The following is a 27,673-nucleotide window of genomic DNA, read 5'->3' as shown; positions in this document are numbered from 1 at the left end:
TAACTGCCCCGTGTAAAAAATCCAACCAGACATCGATATTTGAAATGAAAATTATATTTGTCCCTGACATCGCTGTCACTAGAGCTATAAGATAAAGATATCAATAATACATAGACTATCTACAATTTTAGATTTTCGCGGTTGACGTCAGGATCACTTCTGTGTCTGTTTTTCTTTCACATACAGTTATACGAGTGTACCTTAACTTAACAGAATTAAGGTACATACATTCATTTTGTAGCCCGGACTGCCTGCGATTACCCATCCAGTTTTGAATTCTTGTCAGGTAAACCTGATCGACAGGTATTCGGGCATTTCAAGGTTCCTGACTGACAGTTGAAACACGACTTGGTATGACTAATTACGTTTTCTCTGTATCAAAACTGTTGTGTTTTACAAACATTTTAATACACGGAAGTAATGATTACGTTTTCCTAGCACATCTTCGAATCATATTAGGTCAAACAGATGAGTAAGCAAGGGGTCAGTAGGTCAGCGTGTGAATTTAATGCAGCGTTCCGAACAGGAATAATCACTGCTGGATAGGTAAAATGCATGAAATTTATAAAGAACTTCAGTTAAATACAGAAGAGTTTAAGAATTACGACAGATGCATTCAACACTTTCTGTTAAATGCCCTACACAATACGAGTATCATGGTTCATAGTGTGATGCGACCGTTATGGGTCAGGATGGATCCTACAATAAATTTCATCCCCAGAAAACCCGAAATGTAGTTTATATGAGATGAGTTTTAATCTCACCCGAGCCGGTTAATTTACTGTGCTGAATTAAACAATAGCTAAGCCTCAGGATTTACCTTAAGAACGATTTAAAATCAGGGTTTCAAGGTATTACAAAACTTTCGTTATGGGAATGGAAATGAAGCGACAAAAAACAAAACCAAAAATTCCAAAAAAGACTTACTTCATCGTTTACGGGGCACTAACACTAAGATGGTGTTTATTCGTAGGAGGTATACAGACGATCTGGCGTGCGCTAGCGCCGCCAGCACTATACTGGGGAATGATGCCGCACGTGATCGTGAAGGTCCCAGCATAGTGCGAGGTGCAGACGAGAGGACTCAAGAGATTTTCGACGAAAGGAAATCAAGACAGCAAACGAATAAGGACAAGATGGAATCTCAAAAACTAATGCCGAGATGGAGAGGGAAACGATGAGATTATCAACATCTCCTGATGTTTAGTTGAGGAACTGGGTGATAAACAGCGAAAAAAAGTTTGTGCGCCTCAAGTAGGCAGGACCAATCAAATCAGCTACGTCTTCTTGTGTAAACCTATTTATAAGGTGTTTGTTTTTCAAAATAATTAATAGCGCAAGAATATTTTTGATCGTGTATTTCAGTATGTGTCCGTAAAAACTATGTTATTTATAGGAAACAAGAGTTATTAGTATTACCTACTCAATATAAGTTTATAACAAACGGTATGCACTACGCGACAAGCGACAATATTCAACTTCAGTTAGAAATGTTTGCAATTCTCTCAGAACAGAGTTTGAACTGAGAGCATTCCGAATGAAACGACGGAATATTCACTTTCTTTTGTTCATTTCAACTTTAGCAATTCGTGTTTGCAGACACAAAGCTCTTTGTTGAGTTGTTAGAACGTAGATCAAACTGGTTTACCATCGGAAATGCCCGCATCGAAAACGTAAGGTATCCAATTTTATATCTTGTCAAATTTAACTTAACACCGCCTCTCGGGCGTAGGTGGCGGAAAATAATGGAAGAATCAAGGATTATGAAAACGAGTATGACGAATACAACATACGCTAAATAAAAGCACATCAGTAAATATAATCATTCCTATTTCCAAACATGCCGGTTACCAGACTTGCCAGGATTCCAAAACAATGTTAGTCCTAAAGACAACAAGCTCGCATTTGTGTACTATGCCTATCATTCAAAACAAGCCCACAATGCTGCTCAAAGTTCAGCAGGCAATTGTAGTGAGGACGCGGACAAGAATGGCCTGAGGCACGAAAACATGGACTTTGACCATCACGGGACAGCGTGACACGAGGGGACCATTTATGAAAAGCGATTCAGAGGGCCTACCGCGAACCACGTTCGACGTGTTGCCTCCCTGTCACACTTACGTACGAATTTACAAGTGCGACAGAGAGGCAACACTTCGAACGTGGTTTGCGGTAGGCCCTCAGACTTTTTAGTTAGACCAGTTTACGTCTAACCTACGATTTTGTATAAATAGTCGTATTTGTCCTAATTAGATTTAGGTTGGCTTGTCTTGTTGTTGTTGGGTTTTTGGACACAAAGGGAACAGTTTTAAAAGCCAATGGATCCAATCCAAAGTATTATTTTGAATTTTTTTTAGTGATAATGATTATATTATGACTCAGTTAAATTCAAGGTTGTATACTAAGGATAACTACTGGTCAGAGGGCCTATTAGCCAAGATGATAAGAAGACAAACGACAATCGAATAGAAAAAATATATCGATATGGACTTGATTAGGCCCCCTGAAATGGTCCAAATAAGAAACGAGTGCAAGTCAGTTGGTGAATAGAGCTCTGTTGACAACGGTGGTATTACTGGCGTTTAGGTCAGGTTGGGATTACTTTGGACTTTGTTGATGGGCCATTCATCGTTTGTACTGCCGCTCGTGTTGGTTTAGATTGACGAGACAGCATAACGATAACGTCAACATTTTAGGAGTAGGTGAATAGGATAAATAACAACTACTGTATAGTAAAGTTAATGGACGTGTTTTAAGATTCCAAAGTTCAATTCTGATCCGGAAGATGATTTTCCGGAATAGAATAATGATTTGCCTTATGGCATTAAGTCCGCCATTTGTACTTTCTTGTATTGTGCAATAAAGGTTAAATAAATAAATAAATATACTAAAATTCGGAATATTCATGACGAAAAATTTTACTTTATTACACATAGCGCGTTATTTATTAGTTTGATATCAATTAAAAAAAAAAACAAAGAATAAATCTGAAGTTAGGCCACGTTCTTTTGGTTATACTGCCGATAATTGTATAATTGTATCGCAAATATATAAACACTAGTCATAGTAAAGACAAATATATTTATCTCGAGTAAGTGAGTAATACTTGGTGCCGTAACAATGCGTGGAACTGAGTCACGGGCGGGTGAACTTTATAATGATATTGCGCATGCAGTCACTATCAAATATATTGGAGTGGAGAAGGTGCTCGCAAATATCTAAGCACTAGTCACAGATACAAATATCTTTATCCCTAGTAAGTCGGTGATACTTGGTGCCGTAACAATGCGTGGAACTGAGTCACGGGCGGGTGAACTTTATAATGATATTGTGCGTGTATAGTGATATAGTCACAGTCAGATATATTGGACCGGACAAGGCGTTCGCCAGTATCTGAACACTTATGTGTGCAGGGCGGCACGCTTAACGCATTCACTGCCAGGGGGCGTGGCCTAGGAACAAAGTTGTATGACAGTGGATGCACATGTGCGTTGGGGGCAGTGAATGTGTTAGGGTCAAACAGATCACTGTGTTATGTCTTTCCTGTAGACATACACAAGAGTTAAGGGCTATAAAGGTTAATTTTCTTATTTAACCCTTATCTACGTGAAAAGGTCCTCCTTTTATTTAGAGAACTATGATAAAATCATTGCTTACATGCCCACAAGCTGTTAACTATTGCCCACAGGAGAGAAAAATGGACTGTTCGCGATAACACACTAGTTTTCTCTCCTGTGGGCAATAGTTAACAGCTCGTGGGCATGTAAGTAATGATTTTATCATAGTTCTCTAAATAAAAGGAGGACCTTTTCACGTGGATAAGGGTTAAATAAGAAAATTAACCTTTATAGCCCTTAACTCTTGTGTATGTCTACAGGAAAGACATAACACAGTGATCTGTTTGACCCGTTAATGGCCACCGTCATGGTATAAAAAAAAATTCTTGAATCCAGAAGAATTTCCTGATCGTACAATCGTAGGAACCTAAATTGCACTTCGATCTAAAACGGACTTTGATTTCGAACTTAGGTTTAACCTAGGGACCAAACCCTTGGTCCAACTATTTTTTGGAGTTGAACTTTTTATCAACTCAATGAGAGACCATAAAATAAACTCGTCAAAACAATCCTTTGTCTCAAGTACCATGTTCCATTTCGTAACAATGCGGTGTGGCGTGGCAGTGGAACAAAATGTAACTGTGTCACAGGCAGCTGCAGATGCATACTGCTCGGGTGAAGTTTATAATGAAATAACAATGAAATTCTCTATGCATAGACGAAGTTGTATTTTGCTAATCCTTGGTTGAACTATTTTGGGCGCTGAATGCGTAAAGTGATCTTTTACCCGTATGGTTACCAGAATGAAACCCTTTCCTGTGCGAAGTAAGTCGGTTTAATTCTATTTTTTACTTTCTATCAACTTCTAGTCTACTACTCAGTTACCATCGAAATCAGAATTTTCATGCCCACAATATTCACTTATTTTCAAATGTTCCGTGAAATGAAACTTTCACTTCAGTATAAGAAATCATGTCGTCATAATCGTCAATAAAATCTTGTCTGCGACAATAAAAGACAAACAAAAGCCCGATAAGCCGGTTATATTCATCTTATTTTTGGGTCTCTGGTTGATTTCTTATCGAGTTTTTTAAGCATGGAACCCTAAAACACTCATTATCGGCGGTCCTGTGGCTGAGAGCAATAAACCTGCCTCAGATAATGAGGCCGCACGCCGCACGCTCGCTCCTCAACCCTCCGGTCGTTTCAATGTCAAGGTCGCTTCCAAGCTACTTACATTACACGGTTATCTATCACACCGCTCTTGTGTGAGCTAGACAGCGCTAAACACGTATATAGCTTACTGAGGCCGATTTTGTCTTTGTTACTCCCGAAATTTTGAAAACCCCTGGTTTAGTGGATCAGCCATAATCACAGTTTTCGGTTTATGACATTACGCTCTGCTATACATATTCAGCAAACGTGGAAAACGTGTATCCGGGTGTCCCAGATATCTGGAGTGACGAAGCCCTAAAAGGTCCGCCCTAGGAGTACCCAACTGGCGTGAAGTGGTGCAGAATAGGGCAGAGTGGCTTTTTCTTGTGTCCGAGGCAAAGATCCTTATTGGGTCACCGAGCCAGTGAAGTAAGTAAATGTATATTCAGCAGCAAAAGTGGTTATTAAGCGGCATTCTCAAGAATAAAGATGTATACAAATCATTTTGAACAGTTCGCCTGCTTTGCTACTTTTGCCACTGTTCAACAAAACTCGTGAAAATTTATACATCTTATCAAGTTAGCTGCTGTCGGCATTTTACCGAAAAATTTGGTCCATAAACATTCCCTTGGGGGCTATTCATAAATTACGTCATTTCAAATTAGGGGGGGCGGGTCTGGACATCGGATGACGGTAGCATGTCGTAGGAGGAAACGGGGTCATTTGAAGCATGATTTTTGGATGATTTTAGGGGGGGGGGGTCAAAAATCGTCAAAAAACGATGACGTAATTTATGGACAGCCCCTTGCCAAATCCACTTTAAAGATATAAAGATGGAATAAATATACTAAAAGCAACACTTAGTTGACCAACTGTGAGCCTTATGCCTTTGAAATAAGTTTTAAGAATAATCAGTAAACAGTGTAGATGTATAAACAGATGGCCATGAAATCGAATCATTTTGTTTTATTATCTGTAGCAGATGGAAGGTAAATATAAATATGGCGATTGAGTTCCGTCGATCCGGTCTGATCCGGGCAATATCCGGAGTAAATACAGAAGTCATAATATGGCTTTGGTTTGCTATTTAATAAATGTGCTCGAGGCTCCACACGCGTGGGATTCGATGTGTCATAACCAGACATCGTAAATTTTGTTTCGGTGCAGCGTTGTTGAATCAAAGGAATTCCTAAAAACAATTTCTATTTATATGAACTACGCTCCTGCCAAATTTCATAAATATTGGTTAAATAGTACTCAAAATATCGTGTAACTAACATGAAAAGTGACCCCTCATGGACCTGTTTGCTCGGTCCAGAATGGAATTGTAAAATTATTTTTATGGAAGCCAGATAAGACAACACTGAACACCGAACAGAGATATGTTGTTTTCGATAGTGTTCCCAGCAACGCCATTATCTGGGTGCAGAGGTTAATTAGGCTTTATCGTTGTCTAAGCGCCTGCGCTGATAACCTGAGGGTTATCGACGGACACCGGTCTTCCATGCAGATCTTTTGAGGTTCTTTCAAGAATATAAGCATCAAATGCTTCATCCGCATGCGATCAAACACTAAATAATGGACCTTAATAAGTAATGCTACACCTTACAACTTAATAAGCTGGTAAAACAGTTGCGCGATGGTTTTCTAGAATGTATTTATGCTTGCTAGTTAGGACCTAAATTCAACCCCAACCCAACCTCCACCTCCCATCATCTCTGCGACATGATGACTGCCCATTTCAGAAAGCAATCGCCGACCGATGTCTACTAGTTTTTTTTTTATGCATCAATAAGTCTGAAATGAAGTCCTACTTCCTCTTTCGAAGTTAATTGCGAAACTCGATTGCGAAATTGAAAAATAATTTATATTTTAAACAATTAATTGTAAAAAAGCGAATCTTTACCGTTTAGCGTTACCCTCATGACTGCAGTTTAACTGTAGACAAGGAGACTTTTTTTTACTTAATAAGTACCAAATTTTTTTAAACAGATGTTAATAATAATGGTTAAATGAACAAGTGCAGTTCAATGAACGCTGAGCAAAACAGATGGGATACGCCTGAATGGACTAATACGAAATGTTTAGCCAAGAATAACGGCCATGTACATCGTAAAAAAAACCATGCAAAATTTAAAGAGTATAATTAACGGTACTATATCTTAGCTCATTTGATTTGACCGTGGTGTTTGCTGACGGTTTTGTATATCTTTTGATTTTCCATACTAAAGAAGAAGTTTCCCAAGTAAGTCACTTTATATATGAATGTGGTGAAGATTTTCCGAAATCTTGTAAAGGCATATTACTGTCCTCCTGCATTTGTAAAGTTTAGATTCCTGTATAAACAATTAAACCGCCTCAAACCGAACAACGTAACGTTAACTCCAAAATCACGCAAAAATGTGAATAGGTAAATATTCAACATCTCAAGATTAAAGTTCTCCAAGGGCACAATAATCACAACAACAAATATTGACATAGGTAGCCGATAAGTCCGTATGCTCCCGGAAGGTGTAATATCACAGCTATTTGTATTGATCTGTATCTCTTGTACCTGTTTATGACGATTCCGTCATCCGTTCTTGACGACAAGTCGGAAAATTTTTGATTCTTATGAATTCTTTGGGGCATTCCAGAAAAGTGTCGGGTGACGCTATAACGTTTATTATTCTGATAAAGCTGAATCCAATATTTGGCACGATAACCTTTAACCCTTTACCAGGCTGACATTTCAAAAATGACAACCGAATGTCAGTCTTACTCATCGAAAATAGAATATATGTTTGAAGTGCCTTATGTGGGAAATATATATCCCTTAGCCTGGTAAAGGTACCTAGCTTCAAATTCAACGGCAGTGGCGTGCACTTCATAAAGGCAAAAAGGCACTGCCTACCCTACTATAATTCCGATGTCTATCCTCTTAAACTACTTAATTTAATTTATACTTAGTACGATCACGTACTATCAGTAATCGATATAACTTAAAACATTCTAAAAATTAATAAGCGCTCCATCTACCGGTTAAGCTTTGTCATCAAGTCATCATCTATAATAATTCTACGCGACGAAGTTTACACCACGCGGCACTAGCGCCGCTACGTGCCTTGCACGGCAAAGACAGAAAACATTTCCGTCTAAATCTTTCTATGTGTGCCTTCGTCGTTACGCGGTTACAGTGTAGTGGGCCTTCCTATAAGTACGAGCACACAATTATACAAGTAACGCACACATTTAGACGCAATAGGCAGTGTCTTTCGTACCAAACCTAAACGAATGAGGCCCGAAAGTTTCCGAATAGTTCCGATGTTTATGTGACTATTTTAAAAAGTAGCATTTGCTATGGTAATTTAGTGCAAATACGAGACTATTTTTTTATTCGTTTACAGTATTTGGTTAAGTTTATTTTCATTTTTTATTCGGTCGCCATTGTTTGTTTGTTTTGGTGAGTTTATGAGATAACAGTTAACAGTTGCCGGAAATTATAAAGTGCGATTAGTGAAAAAATGGATAATTTAACTGTGAAAGTTGTGGTGGGTGTGTGTGTGTGCAAACTATTAAAAATGACGCGTTTTCGAAGCTTTCGTTTAGCCAAAAAAAGAAGTAATTGAAAAGACTTGACAACAAAATGAAAACCATCACGCAATTTTTTTGGTGAGTTAGTAGCTCTCATTTTTTAAGGATCCGTATCCAAAGGGTAAAACGGGACTCTATTACTAAGACTCTGCTGTCCTTCCGTCCGTCCGTCTGTCATCAGGCTGTATCTCACGAACCGTGATAGCTAGACAGTTGAAATTTTCACAGATGTATTTCTGTTGCCGCTATAACAACAAACACTAAAAACAGAATAAAATAAAGATTTAAGTGGGGCTCCCATACAACAAACGTGATTTTTGACCGAAGTTAAGCAACGTAGGGCGGGGTCAGTACTTGGATGGGTGACCGTTTTTTTTTTTGCCTTTTTTTGCATTATGGTACGGAACCCTTCGTGCGCGAGTCCGACTCGCACTTGCCCGGTTTTCTGATATAATTTTGCCTACCCAGTCCCAAATCTCTGTGCACGCGACTGTTCAACGGTATACAGATTTCTGCAGGTTATTACGTTAGCTGCCGTACGCGTCACGTCACCGACAAAGTAGACTTTTGTGGAATGCCCTTTTAGATATTTTGGTAACCTTAAAGAATCCGTACAATTGTTAACAGAATGAGAATGTTACGAAATTCCTCTTTCGCAATTCGGTTATTTCGCTCAATGTTTTGGCAGACTCCGCATGGAATATCAATGCACCGAAGAAAAGGTAACCGAATTACTGAGACTGCCTTATTACAAGTAACTACTTGGTGTGTCGCCCAATTTGTTAGGGCTTAAGAAGCTGAAGATACTTCAGACTGATTTAATAAGAGTTTGTTCTCGTTACGATGATACACTAACAAATGGAAACAAAATATACCTTGAATATACGACAGATGTAAAATGAAGCTCAATAGGAATTGCGAATAATGTAAACATCCAATTTACCTTCATTTCTTTGTAATCTCGCAACCTTTTAGGAAAATTACGATCCTATCAACAGTGTATACCCTTGTGTGTATAACCTTTTATTTATATCAATTCCTAGTAAAATTTACGATAAGTATGTAATATTTCAGTGAAATAAACCTTCGTAAAACACGTTGTGTCAAATAGCAATAAAATCTGTCATATTTGTTTACATTATTTTCTATTTCTATTGATTATTGAATTGAACTCCACTTCAGAGAACAAATTTTCGCCGCGTACACCCTGAGGCCACATTACTATTTATTTATTTTCATCTTTAGTGATATTGATATGTTTTTTATTATAACTACGCACCACATGTTGTGAAAATTATTCTTCATGTATATTTTCTTTATTTTAATCTAGCGGTTCACCGGCAACAGTTTGTAAATGCGTGGCAAATCGTTTAACATGAACACGCGAATACGCACAGTCGTAAACATGTATACACATTTTCTCCTTATCGTAAAGACGTAAGAAGGAACAGTGTATACATATTTCTGAACGTTGTAATTCGCTAGCCGTTGTAAGTTATTGACCGGAGCGTGGCGCAACACTAATGACGAATAGAGGCCGAATGTAAACAAAAACATAACGAAAGAACAACGATATCCAGGTGGTAGGGTTTTTGGAAATATCTCAATATTTAGTACTTTAAGTTCCAACGACAATATCCACAGTGAGCATCATAAATATACTAAATGAGCAGAGTATTTTTCAAATATCTGTACACAACTTGTTAAGAGGGCAAGCAAGAACGTACCTAATGAAGGTAAACACTTCGTATCTTTAGAAGATATGTTCCGAATCTGGGGGTAATTACCCCAGTGGAAGTAAAATAGCTGAGTTTGTACCGTTGTATAGTTGTAAAACGAATCCATAATTTTCTTACATTGATTGATAAAAACCATTTTGGATCGGTTGGGACAAAATCAGCCTCTGTAATAGTTCATCGGGTTAACAATACTGAAAAGGTTAGAAACCGCTTTTGCTGGTGACAATGGGTACAATAAATTTTCTTTGCACAGTTTAAAACCGCGAGGGTGAAAATTTAAGGTACCTAGACAATAAGCAGCCTTATTGCTAAAAAGCGATTTCAAGATAACCTAGGCAGCGAAAAATCGTAATGAAGTAGGTCACACATAAATAGTTTTTTCGCTGATGCGTTGTATTGTTGTAATATTTCGTTGCGAAATTTGACGCGCACGCAAAAGAGAAACAAAACTTGAATTATCTTTGACTCAATTCTGTTTTATATCAACCACGTACCAAAAAAAGGTAAAGACGCACAAAACGTCGCTGTCAGTCTCCAAGTTAAACTTTGTACCGCTCACGTGGTCGGCAATGGACATTGTATTTAAAAGAAAAGACTCACCTAAACAAGTTCCAATAAGCTTACAATTAAAACTATCACTATGGTATCACAGCCACTGTTTTGGGGGCAAGATGGTGTAATTTTGGTTAACACGCCACGCGTCTGGTCGGTGCGGCGTGCGTTCGGAAACTGAGCTATGCCGGGCGAGAGTTCTCACTGTTTACGGAGCGTAGGAGTGTAACGTTGCTTACACTAACCAGTTAACCCTGACCTGGATCTTAAAGAACTATGCATAATGCTCTCCACACAAGAATACTGGTTCACATAAACGCTGCTGAGCGATTGGAAGAGCTTCCATAACGTGAGAGAAGCCTGCTGCAAAAGCCGTAAGTCACTAATACAACCATATAAATAAGCCCTTTTGATTTCCAGGTCTGGCGGTGTCTGTACCACGTCTAGGGCTACCACGTCAGCGATAAACAAACTCGCTTCATCAGCGGCTTCATTAATAACTACAAGTGCATTTTTTGTTGACAGCCCTGTACGCATAGGAGCAGAAATAGCTGTTCTGGTACTACTGGTAGATACTGCTAATGGATCATTTGAGCTTATTATAAAGGGATAGAGGTCATAATAGCATATTTTCAGTTGTACGAAGATGGGAGAATGTGGGGCGACTCAAATTCTGGGGAATATGTGATTCATCAACTTTGGGATAGGTCACGTAACACGTAACTGAAGACACGCCTTTATGACGTACGTAGTCAACCGGCATTGTTGTATGTAAATTTTAACAATAATTTCTAATCACAAGAAATATATTTTCTGTCCGAGTGACTCATTTATTGTTATGTTGTACTTGTAGATTAGGTACCTAATAGCGGAATCTTTATGAAACCGATTTTTGAATGAAAAAGAGAAGGTTCCCAATTTAATTTAACTTCAAAACTTGTTCATATATCCTTTATTCAGTAAATGATTTAACCAAAACATTTAAAAAAAAATGAATACCAAGAATACAGGTTAGATATACCCTGACCAAAAACACAAAAAAAAGATCAACAAACAACCGTTAGTGTGTCCAGTCCAGAAGCTGCGGAAATAATATATAGGTACTATACACGTGAGTTTAAGTAGATTCCTAAATATTTAGCACAGCCAAATACATAATACATTATCGAGATTCAGATACCTAAGCCAGATAACATGCCAAGCGCCACCGAAGAATTTGGCTCAAACTCAAACTTTTGATTGTTCAATCGCTATCAGAAATATCATAGCGGCTAAGGTGCCCACAAATATCTGAACACCCGTTATTGTATAGGAGTTAGTGTGTTTAGATATGTCGAGCACCTTGGCAGATCCATAAGTTCATATTGTTATGTGGCAATTATGTTCCACTACTGGCGAAAGGCCTTCTCTTTTTCCAATTGTCTCGATTTTTTGCTAATTCAGGCTAGTCTTCCAAAAAGGAGTCCAAGTTAACCCGCCATAAGTCATAAGTTTCACAAATTCCTTAACTCTTTTCGTCCTGGTGGTCATCTATACCAACCACCTATTTATATACATCCCCTTCAAAATTGACTAAAAAGTGTTTTCCCTTATTTTAGTCATCATAAGCCATACACTACGGCACGCTTTTATTATATACTAAAAATTGTATAATTAATAAAAATTTGTGACACAAAGGGTTAATGATAAAGTATCATTATGGATATCTCAACATTCGATCAATAAGCTATTACTGAACATTAACCGAGACAATAATCTCGCCCCTGATAGGATAATATCAAGCAGGGAGCTAAAAATATCTACCTGAAGTTCGAAAATGAATCTTAGTGCTTTGTAATAGGATGCAATGGTGTTAATGGATGAAGGAAGTACGGTGTCACTCGCAGTCGTGATCAGGCCCCAGATATATCTAAGTAGACAATTTTAAAAAGGTAGTATGAATTTGTCAGTTACCTAGCCTTAAAACAATATTTAATATCCTCAGGTGTGTGATTGTTCTTTTGCATGTCCATTGTCCGCTATCACGACGTCCAGCCAGCGCTTCTTAGACCTACCGCGGCTGCGTGATCTAGGTGTATGTATGATAAGAAAATAGGTGTAAATGGTGTAATCTAAGTTATGGTTGGTTGTTTAGCTTAGCGCAAGAAAGAATCACAGCGAGTGAAATAAACCAATGAAGAAAAGAAAGTCAAAAGTAAGTAGTTTTAGTTCTGGACACGGAACAAGTCAAAGTGTTGTAACTAATAAGATGGCAAAGTGGACAAATGCGCGGGCCAGGAAGTGAGCACGGGCCAAAATTGGCCACAGGCCTCAGTTGGTCGCACTGACAAGACGAAAATATTATCCAGATATTCCAAATCGATGTCTACTTGCGATATGTCCGTGGTTAGGACTCCTACACGTGAGACAATGGAAATGGAACGTGTCTCGGAATGAGTTGTGAGCAAGTGACCATGATTTCAAGAAAAATAATACATTTTACATTTTCACGCATTTTGTCAGTGAATCAAACATTCGTAAAATCTCATAAATACTAGGGGTAGTAGTGAATTCTTACGGTAATCTTCATTGCATCTGTTTGCAAGTCATAGATAAGTGTATGTGCCTTGTTGACAAGCGACAAAGTGGTACTTTTGCCTCAGTATGACACAATGGTACGTTTATGTGCCATTACAGTAACAAAAGACTGAAAACTGCGAATTAGATGAGCTATTGTTCCTATAATAGGGTACGAAGTCCAAAGACAACAGTGTCGTGTTAACGTGTTATACTTATACTCCACTTGTATTCAGAAATTCATGAAAAATTGTGTGATGTTTTACATGTTACTATGTAATGTGTACCTATGAGATAAGTTCAATTTCTATTAAGGCACTTACTTATTTTTTCAATGTTTGGATGTATGTTTGAATACCTACTTAATCTCAAACTATTGGTTTCTGGTTTTTAGCGTAGAAGTTATAAACTTATGATTGCTATAACCCTAGAATAGTTTTACTGTTTTAAATAAATATAATAAATCCAACAACTAGCGATCAACAATTTCTAAACCGGTTTGAAATTACGACATGACTCACATAATGACATTCAGCATTCTAGAAATTATACACACAATTTAAAATTTCACTTAGATATTTGACGTGGCACGTAGACTAACTTATTCAAAACACCCACCTAGAGTTTAAAAACCTTTGGACGTCATATATGGTTCGATCTGATTCATCAAAGTATTCCGAATATTTTTATCACTATGCCTTTCACAACCGCGGTCCGCGGCCATAAACACTTAGACACATTTTACCTTATTTCGAAGGCGATAATGTGTATATATCGGCGAACATAAAATTTGGTCAAGACAAAATTTAAAATATTTACTTGAACACTTCCATAATGATTGATTAACATTTGTTATAAACACTAATAGAAACGGTTAAACTCTAATGATGAGACTGTGTTGAAACTAATACCCGCATGAACTGATGAATGAGTGTGTCAAATTTTTGTCCTTCTGAGAATAAACTGAATAAGTATTTGAGGGCAAATTCCTTGAGCCTTGTCGTACTTAGTAGTAGAATGAAGATATAAAATAGTGAATACCGATTTAGACAAGGTGTTAGGTTAGTATCAGGAGAGGCGATACAACCCACAATAGAACAGACACCTTTTTTGTGAGATATGAATTGAGTAACCAGCTAGGTGTCTCTCGTGTAGTATTTTCAGAATGCAGAAGTTTGGTGACATTATCGGAGCGGATGGCGCGGCCGGATGGCGACGATGGGGGCAAAGTCCATACTGGAATAGCACGAGGGTCACTGTGTGATCTTTTATAAGTAGTAAATTCTTATTTTCATTGATAAGGAACAAGGAACCAACCAATTTTTTCTCTGGCAACTGTTTGGAGGTAAATACAGTGAAACCTGGATAAGTGAGACTTCAAGGGACGAGCAGATTTGTCTCACTTATAGAGGTATTCCACTTACCCAGGCTCTCAGTTAGCCAGGTACAAATAAATTTCTGTCTCATTTACAGAGGGTCCCATTAATAGAGGTGAGAATATAGGATATATCTCAGTTATAGAGGTGGTTAATAGGGTATTTTGTAATTATCTTTAAATGCTTAGGTAAAATAATCCATGTCCCTAAATATATTTTAAGTCTGTTTAAATATTTCTTTGAATTTATTTTGAATGATTTTCCGAAGGATAGATTTTTTCAATTAAATTTGATACGGACTTCATTGCGTCTTAGAAATTTATTAAATGAAAATTTGTTTATTCTTGTTACTTATCAAGATTTCAGCTTTCGTTTCAATAGTTTTAACTACTTACATAAAGTAACTAGATGAATCTTGAAGTCGTTTAGACACAATTAAGCAAATGCGGGATTTGTGGATAGACTAAGAGTTAGTAAGAATACGGAAATAGATCAAAGTCCAAGTTAGAGAGGTCATAGATTGACGTTATCTCAGATACAGGGGTAATTCGTATAAAATTCTAAAAAAAGCGATTAGGAAAATGTAATCTTATAAATATAGTCTCAGTAAAAGAGGTAAAATACACTCTCTGTCTCAATTATAGAGGTAAATGTGACTATAAAATCACAACAACTAATCCCAGTTATAGAGGTTCGTTTTATCTCACTAACAGAGGTAATTTAGTGCTAAAGTGTCGGGACCGCAACATGAGTCCCAGCTATAGAGGTTTCTCACTTATCCAGGTCCCACTTAACCAGGTTTCACTGTATATCATCATTCATCATTATAGCCTTTATATCGGCCACTGGAGAAGTCCTATCACGAGTAAATACATTAACGAAATTCAAAGCAAGATTGTTCTGCTGATCTATCCGCGGACCACTCTTGAGATGCTTCCAGGGTCCGCGGACCACAGTTTATGAGCTACTGTTCTATATTAAATTCTCTATCCAGTGATAGGTATAACTACATCAGTTGCTACCCGGGTAGCCAGCGGTGGGCACACCAAATAGGTATTCTATCCTATCAAAACTTAAAATAGGTGTTCAAATATTTGTGAACACGTGCTGCTCCGTTATATCTGGCCCCTGTTTCACCACACTGAGAATTGCCCCCTGACATTAACAATTCACCGTACATTACTGGTCCAACAAGGAAGCATCGAGGCTATGTACCGTCGTTAATTAGTTAATTACCGACCTAGAAATGTACATAAAACTGTCAATTGTCAAGTCGATAAAATAGGCGTCTGATGGCAATTGTACCGCTTTATTTGCTATTACCTAGTTATAAGTAGCCTAGATACAAGTTGCCTACATACATAGATGTTACAATAGGGAAAACTTGTCGTTCAAGAAATGTCAACGTCAGCTAGGTCATTCATACGTGCCATGGCTCGTAGGACTTGGAACTTTAATCTAGAACTATTAATCATTCGGTCCAAGGGTTTATCGTGCATGGACAGGTTGCGGTCCAAATGTGTGTTTGTTTAATGATTCACAATGGCTGATAAGAAACATCGAGGTGTGAGTACTCACAGCAAGTAACTGGTCGGTGGATGGTATGTTTTTGGAATAAGGTAGGTATATGAATTGTGAGTTAACATGTGGACAGTACTCTTGACGGTTAATAGATGAATATTATGTAACGTGAAGGGTCAGTCTTAGGTAAGCAACAACGAGAGTTAAAGGAGGTAGCGGAGTAAATTTCTGTTGTATCTAATACTCGTACCATCGTTCAAACATTTAGCTGATAGTGTAAAACGGTTTCACCATCGGTCTTCTCACTCGTTTTTCGTTTGTTTATTTCTTATTCCATATTTTCGTCACTTGTTCTTTATCCATGTTCACTTTTAGCTATTATCTTCTTTGGGCAAATGTTGTAACTTGTCTCTCTCTTATTCGATTTCACGGTCTTCCTTAGTCCATACGCTGTTTCGGTATGATGCAGGAAAAACTAATTACAACCTAAACTAAACCATAGCATAACTCGTTTGCGGTCTGGTTTCCCCAAACAATTTCTATGATATCGACTGAGGTTCGTTTCAACGGTTATCCTCCACGCCTCACTACTTATAGAGCTGCCTCTACAAGGAAAGAGCTAACTAAGCACCATTGTATACCTACTGACCGCCGGAGGACTTTTTGCAATAAGGATTAGGTAAACAGTGTGGACGATGGTACAAACAGCGACCCTCCTAACTGTACATCAGTGGACCTTATTACAAAAGGCATAAGGTCCACCGATTTACAGTTAACAGTGTGCATGGTATAATAATATACTCCGCCTGGTACTCCATTCCGAGATTCGCGTATGACCTAACTGACACGCGCCTACGCCATCATGCTGTTTACAGGTTCTCAAACTTTGAAATGTGGGAGAATTTTAACCAACGGTGAAAATTATTTTAACGGCATTAATTTTAAGTTATTCATGTAGAAACATAGTAAAATAAAACAAATCTAATGTATTAAATTAAACTTTATTTATCTATACAAGACAAACGTTTAAAAAACTAATTCACAGTTACACATTAATTACCAAGCTTACGACGTGAAAAGTTTGGAAAACACTGCGACTGCTGACACTGAGCGAGAAGGAAATAACAATTAACACGCGTTCGACAAGGATGACGGTCAGGGCATGAAGTTATCTAGATCCGAATTGTCAAATGTGCACAGCGCTATCCTGTGTTGCCAGTAGTATAAACAGAATTACCCGAAAGTCTGAAATTTCTTTCGTGAATCGGAAGATATTGCTAACGAGTAATTAAAAATGACGTGTTATTGTAAAATTTAAGCTAAAATACATATAAATGAAAATTATAAAATTATAAAGAAATATTTTAACTTATTAACCATAGGTATAATGTACCCATGTAACATGTTATGTTGAAATAAAGTGGCAATGTTATTGTGACGTAGGCCCGTGTCACTCTGGGAACGGAAGACCATGTTTTATTAGACCATGACAGTGAGGGGTGTGGGTGATGCTGATGGTACTCTATATGTCATGTCAAATAAAAACAAAATGGCGAACCAATACTTTTAATTTTTACTGTAATAATCATTTTATTTTTAAGATTTTTTTATGTCTTACACTAGAGATAATGATAACTATTGCAAAAATTAGTCATAAAATCCATCATATTGCCTTTATTGCACAAACTGCTGCAAAATTGATAGGTTCTCCGATTGACCCACGCCTCGGTGGACCTTATCAATCTTATCATCTTCGTAATAAGATTTAAGAATATCAGCCAAGTGTGATCAATCAATGATATTATTAAGTCTATTAATGAGTTAAACGTGACGCAATGTTTTTAATTAAATAATGGCATAATACAAGGAAATGTATGAAGTAGCATCGCTGGTTTCGCACGGATCAAAGGGCGGGAATAGGGCAGAGGTCAGTGGGGCAACTCTTGACGTTTTCTTTTGTGAGACACTGAGTCACTTAGTTTTTATTATAGGTTTCCCAGGTTTATATACTAAGTAGTTTTCAGAACTTAAATGTAAGTACGAAATATTACTTTTATTTGATATTTACCAGTACGGTTTTGGTAAAGGAAGACATGACATCCCAACGAGGCCTAGTTTGTAGGTTGAAAGTTCAAATGGAAGTCTCTTTCATAAAAAAATATTAAGTCTGCCGAGCGTATCTATTACCCAAAAAGGCCTACCGCGAAAATCAATATTTAATTAATCATTATCTGCTTTACTTCTTTATAGCTCGAATACGCAAGAGTGCTTCCTTCCTTGGTGAGCTCCTCGAATGTATAGAACAAAGCGATTAGCATTTAATGTTGAAACCTATTAGTCTAAACTTTAGACTATAAACTATAAATCTAAATAGATAAGCCGTCGCGAAATGCTCTTAGATGTATGCGTCAGATGCATACCTTACCTACTTCCATTCACGCTTAACAGTACAGTAGGGTAAACTACCCTACTGTTGGCAGCCCACCAGTGGTCGGTACCTTAACCTTTATCTTTTAAGCCAAAAATAAACCAATCTACCTCTAGTCTATATCCAAGCAATTCTTTCAGTTATCGCGTCCCTTGACCGGCCACGTCATAAAACCAAAGCATTGTTACAATAACCTATAATCCACGCGTGTCAATATTGATGCACGTGGTACGTTCCACAGCGGACTTTATACCCTCTGTTGATACCCAGAAGGTCACTAATTGGTTATCAAGTTATTTTTACGCGTAAGAAGCGCTGGTGGCCTAATAGCTGTAAGAGCGTGCGACTTTCAATCCGATGGTCGCGGGTTCAAACCCCGGATCGTACTAATGAGTTTTTCGGAACTTATATATGTACGAAATATCATTTGATATTTAGCAGTTGCTTTTCGGTGAAGGAAAACATCATGAGTTTTCCCTCTGGGTTGGAAGGTCAGATGGCAGTCGCTTTCGATAAAACTAGTGCCTTCGTCAATTCTTGGGATTAGTCGTCAAGCGGACCTTATTAGGCTCCCATAAGCCGTGGAAAGAAAGAAGTTATTTTACGCGTATCCATGGTATAATAATATATACTCCGCCTGGTACTCTATTCCGAGATTCGCGTATGACCTAACTGACACGGGCCTACGTCATCATGCTGTTTACAGGTTCTCAAACTTTAAAATGTGGGAGAATTTTAACCAACGGTGAAAATTATTTTAACGGCATTCATTTTAAGTTATTCATGTAGAAACATAGTAAAATAAAACAAATCTAATGTATTAAATTAAACTTTATTTATCTATACAAGACAAACGTTTAAAAAACTAATTCACAGTTACACATTAATTACCAAGCTTACGACGTGAAAAGTTTGGAAAACACTGCGACTGCTGACACTGAGCGAGAAGGAAATAACAATTAACACGCGTTCGACAAGGATGACGGTCAGGGCATGAAGTTATCTAGATCCGAATTGTCAAATGTGACAGCGCTATCCTGTGTTGCCAGTAATGTAAACAGAATTACCCGAACGTCTGAAATTTCTTTCGTGAATCGGAAGATATTGCTAACGAATAATTAAAAATGACGTGTTATTGTAAAATTTAAGATAAAATACATTATAAATGAAAATTATAAAATTATAAAGAAATGTTTTAACTTATTAACCATAGCTATAATGTACCCATGTAACATGTTATGTTGAAATAAAGTGGCAATGTTATTGTGACGTAGGCCCGTGTCACTCTGGGAATAGAAGACCATGTTTTATTAGACCATGCGCGTATCGCATTTTGCGTTAGGCATATTTGTAGAGGAGAGAGTACGTCTACGTCTCTAATCACAGTGGCCTAGTACTTACTACTACTCGTACAATGTTATTATCTTTAGTTTGTTCGTGACAATGGTTTTTATACACTTGACTTTACTTTGTACAACAAAGAAAAAGAATCGTAGGTATCATACGATTGGGCGGAGTGTTTGATATTGAGTACTGACTTTATTTTATTTCTGTTAGTTTCAAATTAAAATAATTGGCTGAGGGGCGTTCATTTTATTTTTTAGATCACAATAAGTTTTTTTTTTATTTAAGTACTTATATCAAAAATGCTACTATGAAAATTTACATACTTAATGTGGAAAAAACCGGCCAAGTGCGAGTCGGACTCACGCACGAAGGGTTCCGTACCATTACGCAAAACACGGCAAAAAAAACACGATTGTTGTATGGGAGCCCCACTTAAATATGTATTATATTCTGTTTTTAGTATTTTAGAAGTTTTTAGAAGTAAATCATCTGTGAAAATTTCAACTGCCTAGCTATCACGGTTCATGAGATACAGCCTGGTGACAGACAGACAGACGGACAGCGCAGTCTTAGTAATAGGGTCCCGTTTTTACCCTTTGGGTACGGAACCCTAAAAATTAAACAAACCTTATAGCCACTTCTTAGTTACCTACAAGTTCGCGTCTAATCAAAGAGTGTAAATTTTTAATATTTACAGATGTTAATGTGCATTAATTATTTTTTTACTTTGTATGTAAATTTTCATTGTATGCTAATTATTTAATCTAACATCCATAAAAGAAAATTGCAAAGGTTATAGGGATTAACTGTTAATATTCTTATTTGAGAAAATGATCATTAAACATGTCGTATTGTTTGAAATTATAGATAGGTACACTTAGCTGCAAAATTGCGTAGACACTTTATTATTGAATTCATTCAGCCCGCTGTACAGAAATTTGCAAGATTATGAATTATCGTGAACTTCATGATACAGTTATTATATTATATATGAATGCCAGCGGCGTAGTGTCTTCTATGCTCCGAATACCTAATCAGTAGTCAGCGTCAGAGTGTGTCATGTGCAGCCTCCTATCATGTGCAGACCGGTGACAACCCCATTCCCATTACCCCCCTTGCCACTGAAATTCAATGACTTTCTAATGTATATCTGTTTTTATAAAGACAGCTGCGGTTTATTACCAACATAATAAGACAACTACTCTATTAAAATATTAGTTAAGACTACTGGGTCGTGCTCTCTATAAATGTCTCGTTGTCCATTATCGTCTGTAAGCGCGATAAACGATAAATACCTTAACGCTACTATTGACACAACCCGACGGTTCTGGGGCTCCGTAATGATCGCTATTGCGATAAAGACCGACGTCGATACAGCTTATACTACTTTAAAGACTACAATTTATACTACTTTAGATATTAGGCCCCTTGTTCAGCAGGTTAGCCCAATTCATTTTCGTCTCTATATTTGTGGCGTTCCATACATAAAGTGTTCATCATCTCTCATCATTTCAGCCATCATTTTCGCTGCTGAGCTTCTCTCTTCGAGTATATACGCAACTTATCGCGGTCCTGAGCTAATCTCATCCAGAAGTGACCCCGCAATCTTCCGAATGTCGTCCACCCAACGAGCTAACGACACATAAATTGTCCGTATATTCGAAACGAACTCGAAAAGAAGCATGGAACGCCACATTTTTTTGAGTGCTTGCTATCCGACATTACTACTAACGTCCTGCCAGTGACTGACGCACTACGAACTACAATTACTACGAAGTAAAAATTGCAGAACGTACATGATGGGGATTCAATAAGCTTCAGATCTGCTCTAATTGCCCTCGGCGTGTTATCGTGGCTGTGCGACCGCCGTACACTCTTCACATGAAAAAAATCGTACCAAATGTTTATAAAAAAAAATTACGCTAAAAAGTAAAAAGGTACCTACGGCTAGGATTAATATGGACGAACAGACGTTACGTTTTCGAGGTCCGTTATTTACAAAGAAGAAAAAAAATCATCAAACTTGCTCGTAAAAGGTGTTACACGTAGGCAATGCGGTCCGTAAATCCTAAATTTCGACCTAGGGCTGTAATTTTCGTCTGAAATTAGCCAGAAGTTTTTTTTTTTTCCTCGCAAGTGTGATTAAAAACATTGTGTCCCACGGGTGCGTCGAGGAATTTCAGTTCACACTCGTTCGTAAATTCTTGTTTACAGCCCTTATAAATACACAATGAACTATGCAATGAAGTTTTTTATATAGGAAAACTACATTAAAATCTGCATGATCCTTCCAGCTGCATCCTAAAGTCCACTAAAATAAGCAATTAGCTTGTCCTAAGTCCGCAGATAAGTTTGTGGGACATCGTATCGATTTCGACCAGTAGGTCAGCCAGGACTGTCATATCGTATGATGTCTGGAGGTTGGACTTTGGGCCAGTCGCTGTTACTTAGAGGAAAGTTTTGAGGACGGTCAGAGGTCTTATTAAAAGGGTTACTAGACACAAATGTCTTAAATTCTGATTGAAAACTAATCTTGACTCAGTTGACTAAGTTCTAATTGGTTTAGCTATTTTGTCGGCGAATAGGATTACCTGAATTATAGTATTTGGTTTTAGCCGTTTTAGGTCATTAACAGGTATAGGTATATACCTTTTTCCTTTAGGTACTCATGAAAAATTCGTGTCATAGGTATGTATTCCGATAGTATTATTGAATAATACTTCTTCCGGACGTGTCAGAAAACTTCCCATAATCTAAGAAAAAAATATTTGAAAAAAAAATACAAAAAAAATTGGAAATCACAAAACTTCCTTCTACGGGCTTTTTCGGGCTGATTGTACTTTGATGTTAAGTTTAATAAATTGTCTTTAACTATCTTTAGTATTTTTTTTTGGAAAGCTAATATTAATAATACTTGGTTAGTTATTTACTAAACCTTGTAGGTTTACCACTGCTTGGTTACAAAATTTATTACAAATAGAAAGTCGCAAGACTGTTTGTGTTATTTTTTATCGTTACGTTACATTAGGTGGCAAAGGTTATGTTATATCTCGTAGGTAACTCGTCAGATAAGAAGGAGGATGCTAGTAGGCCTAGTAGCCTGACATTTATTTATTTAAACTTCATTGCACAAAAGAAAACTTATCGTACAAAAGGCGGACTCGATTTAGGCAGCTTATGTAGATGGTGCCAACACAGGTTGTCGTTTAAAACAGAATGTTTGACAGTTACCATGAAACATTATATAGCGCGATACAGGATTTTTTTGACTTCACGTATCTTATACGATTGTACAATTGATATTATAGTTGAATCATCGAGAGCGTGGAATTGCATATGTAGTAGTATTGTTTGTTTACAGGCATTCTATATTTGAATTTTCTATTTTCTTGTACTATCAGCATACAACCACTACAAATGCAATTCCATCTTCTCGATAATTCAACTATAGTAATTAATTACTGATTACAGTGATTACTAACACAGGTAATCACGTTGTTACTGGGCTATTGCATAGATATTTATAGGCAAACCGTCACTGGGGGGAACAAGGACGTGCACTTTGAACTTCCGCCGCCACCGATTCAATTAGGACCCCTCCGTGGACCTAGAGTTGTAAACTTGTACAAACAGCAACACTTCTAACTGTACACCGGTGGACCTTATTACATAAGGTCCACCAATGTACAGTTAACAGTGTGGGCGATGGTACAGTCAGCAGCAGAAGTTGCTAAGCGGGTGAGGTGTTCAAAATTACCTTGACAGGCTCTTATTCTCTTAACAATAAAGTCGCGTCAAGATCATTTTGAACACCTGGCCCGCTTAGCAACTTCTGCTGCTGACTGTACTTAGAGTCTTGTAAGTCTAAATTAGAAAATGTAGACTCCGTTTTACGCGATCCGAAGCTTTTAGGGTTCCGTTGTAACGTAGACATTTTCTTAAATTTTAAATTAATATTTTTTGGTTGAATTCCTTTTCTTATTTCGATGATTTTAACAATGTCCCAAACTAACTCGATTGGTTGCACTTATTTGCATAATCTGTTGCATTCAGATGCACCTCTTTATGCTTATCTGTTGTCGGGGTTGTCATACGAGTAAAAATAATTAAAACTTGAGATATTTAGGTTGTCACTCCAGGAAAACTTTGTATGATTTAGATATGTTTTTTTAGGTAAGAGAGAATTTAGATGTTAAATAAAACATAGGAATTACAGACTCCAAAAAGGGGGCTCTGAAATGAAACTTTATTAGATTTATTGATAAAATATATTTCTTAGGCTCAGGAGTGAATTGTTAAATAAATCAGTCAGAATTTTCGTAGGATTTGTGTCTTCAAGGGATTGGCACCCTACTTTTGTTTTGGCCTTTTGTACTCAACATATGAGGAGGTCATTTTGAGATGACATGCACATTTGATGTGTGGACCCCTCCGGGGACGCACGCTCGCATGAGTACTATTTGTGGTGAGACCACACATTCGCCATGTTGGTCGAAATGCTGGAAGCAGCTCGAGTCCTTCGGTGTGCTCCACTGAGTAAGTACAAATGAAATTTAGGTGTGATCAACTCCACAATGGCGCGAAACGTTGTGGGTTCGTCCTTAACCAGGTTTTTGGTTCTTTACAGAGTTGACTCCTGCTCGAGGGTTGGGAGTGCTCCGCCAGAAGTCCTAACAGCTTCCAGTGCGGTGAGCTAAATTTCCAATTGTTTCATATTTTCTTTAGCGGCCATTAAGGCGTCGGCTAATGTATCCATTTCTCGGTTTACAGGAGCCGGGAGCTTTCAAATTCTTTGGAAGAGCTTGTGAATTTTTTTGGAAGAGCTTTCGATTTCTTTTGGAATTCATTTGAAGATGTTTAGGAGTTGTAATATGAGGCTGTGGGATCTGTACCACGCCATCTGCAGCGGCCGGCTCCAACCAGGTTAGCGGCCAGCTTCCCGGGGAAAGGCGAGTTCGCTCCCCGCTGCTGCAGTTCCAGCAGCAGTTTTTGAGGTCGGTCTGTTGCATAACTTTTGAGTGGCATTCGCCACCAACTACAAATTTAAAATGGTTAATTATGATTTAATTTTATTCAGTTTGAAGTTTTGAAAGTTCTGGTGCATAAAACTTAGGTATTTCGAAATTTAGTTTTTAGTTTTTAATTAATGGGTGTAAACCCTTATAACTAGAACCTGTGAAGTGACCCAGCTTTACCACTGAGCATTTAACAGTAACTGATTAGGTTAATAAAGTTAATTAGTTATAAATTTTGGTTTAATTGTTTCTCCTCCTAGCTTTCCTACAGCAGGTTTCCGTTTAGTGTATTTAATTTAATTTTGATTTAATTTTATTTTGTTGACATGGCTGTTTCCATTTTCCACAAGCCGGAGCTTTTCATTTATTATTTTACCCCCTTTCAAAACAGCCGTGTTACACCGTACCTCAAAAGGAAAAAACGGAACACTTATACGATCACTTGTTGTCCATCCGTCCGGACGGAATTGAAATCGTTTTTTCAGAACAGGACTTTTTATGAGAAATTTATAATCAGGTAACAATCTTACACAAACATTGCTGACTAAGAGTGAACCATGTTTAAAATACGACAATACTTTGCTTGCAGTTGCACCAGCACATCAGAGACATACATAGTTATGTGATTGAATTATTTACTAACTGAGAAAATTTATCTTTTCTGGAAATAAATGTTTACAGATACCACAATCATTCTAACTATTAGCTTTAAGGTGTGGTAACGGCACAGAAAACGGGATTTGTCTGTGGGTAACGGAAATATATTATTATTTATTAAGTCATGGTGCGGTCTGTCCTCGTCGTCTGCCTTCTTTGGCTGTCTGTCGTGAAGTGATGTGATTTTATCCTCTGGTTGTCATGTCTAATTTTGAATCTAAATGTCCGTTGTTCCAAATATGTATGTCAGTCAGCCAGTCGGTCTACGTCAGGTCGCCACGGAGGTCGGAAGTCACGACAGTCATTTACTTATAACCTGCCCAATCTACTTATGCAGACATTTATGTCTCTGAGTTAAGGTAACTGCATACACACTTGTGTTTGTCTGGTCTGTTTAAGCTAGCACAAGCTATTATACTTAGTAACTTTATTTTTATTAATTAATTACAGTGAGACGCCTCATTCTGCTCTCGTATGTTTCTTTTCTCTTAATGAATGTATTAATTATACAGGATATTGACTCTTGGAGACCCTATACATCTCTAAGGATAACTTGATAAACTATATAATCTTATAGTTCTGACACCTAGAGACATTTACACCTCTAAATATTATAGTTTTTTTTTTGTATTTTGTATCTGTATTTTTTATGTAATTCGACATTAAGAGACCATATACATCTCTTAGTAATTGTAATACGTTAGATTGAATTCTTAGTTTTATTTTATAAAATTGTTGATGTTATTATTTTTGCATGTATGTAAATTCAATGATGACGTGTAAAAGTGCCCTTGTGGCCTATTTGCTGAATAAATGTTGATGTTTGATGTTTGATGATGTTTGATGATGTTGTAATATTTAATGTTCAGAACTCTTGTTTTCTTCTCCGATCCATACAATCATTTCTACTACCATTTTAAGCTGCGATATTCATGTTATGTGTGAACTACAGTATGCATAAAGTTTACTCAGAACCAAAAAATAGATGACTAATAATCAAATAAAAATATTTTAGTCATTCTGCATAAAGCAAAAACTTAATTATGGTCATAACCATTCATTCATGAGGAAAAGTCGAAAAGTATTTCTATTATTTTCTATTTCTAATAATAATCATTTATTTCTACTTTTAGAGGGCCCAATTGCCAAGTTTAAGAGCCATTGTATGGGATTATCACAATCAGACCAACAGCGAGTAATACATCATGTTTTTATTTATACTACATCAGTTTCTTATCACTATCAGTCACTTAAGTGATAAGGGATCAGTGATTTGATTTATCGCTACCAATATTTACAGGAGTTATCATGCAGTACACAAAACATTGTGTTAGAGTCCATACACACTTACCAGTCAGCCGCTACAAAAATAAATTAAACATTAAAAAAGAAAAAATTGTTTTTAATGTTGATTACACAAAACAACATTTTAAATCTTAATACCCTTTTACTACTATGTTTAAATGAAGCCTCAGTCTTTAAGTGTAGGTCCTTCAGGTTTCTTAACCAATGGAAAACATAACATTTCTTGCTTATGACTCATTAAAGTTTGTTAATAATCTTTACTAATTGCCTCAAAGAGGAGGTAATATTTTATATAAACAGTGTCGTCAAGTAAAACTTAATGATTTCGATACACAGACGTATTTTTAGTGTAAATAAGTTACAAGGGATAACATAAAAAACATAAGTGTAGTAATTCCTGAATCCTCAAGATTAATTTCTTCGACAAACAAAGTACAATAGAGACAAAGCATGCGTGTGCGGACATCGGATTCCTATTTCGGAGACGCACAGTCGTAATTCTTACTCGAAAGTGTAGGTAGTGCAAGAGTATGAAAAAGTTAAATGAAAGAATGCGTGGCATTTCATGCCGTCAGAATTCGACGTTCCTTAGGACCAATTACTAATTTACGCAACGTTGTTAAATAGGCACACGTTTTCGGAAAATAGAAAATCGAGGCCAAAATTTTGTGAGCGGTTTTTTCTTATAGGTTATGCATGGAACGCACAAAAGGCTTTCAACGAAATTTTGAAGTGCGAACTTAAATTACATGTACATACCTTAGATTTCTGCGCACCTCTTCGTAATATTTCACTTGTAAATTATCACCAAACTTTAAATAAACGCGAAATAAACACTCAACGTTCTTCGATTTCGTACATACTAGTGTTGTGTTTTTCTTGTTGTCATTTT

At 37.2% G+C, this 27,673-nt stretch overlaps 1 protein-coding gene across 4 annotated transcripts in view; it reads right to left on the bottom strand.

Moving 5' to 3' along the window:
* Positions 1-27,673, bottom strand: part of LOC134790437 (long-chain-fatty-acid--CoA ligase 4) — an 80,742-nt gene extending 53,069 nt beyond the window's left edge. The window contains exon 1 of one of the 4 annotated variants that reach the window (XM_063761222.1): positions 27,541-27,673. Coding sequence is in view for 1 of the 4 variants with exons in the window: in XM_063761219.1 (XP_063617289.1) it covers positions 928-932 (5 nt within the window). In the remaining 3 variants the exon portion in view is untranslated. Of the gene's footprint in view, positions 1-927; positions 1,019-10,624; positions 10,808-27,540 lie in introns of those variants that run through there. The other 3 variants (XM_063761223.1, XM_063761221.1, XM_063761219.1) reach the window with 3 other exon arrangements.

This window comes from Cydia splendana, chromosome 5, assembly GCF_910591565.1.
Source record: "Cydia splendana chromosome 5, ilCydSple1.2, whole genome shotgun sequence".
Classification (NCBI taxonomy): Eukaryota; Metazoa; Arthropoda; class Insecta; order Lepidoptera; family Tortricidae; genus Cydia; species Cydia splendana.
This window is presented reverse-complemented; position numbering and strand designations above follow the sequence as displayed.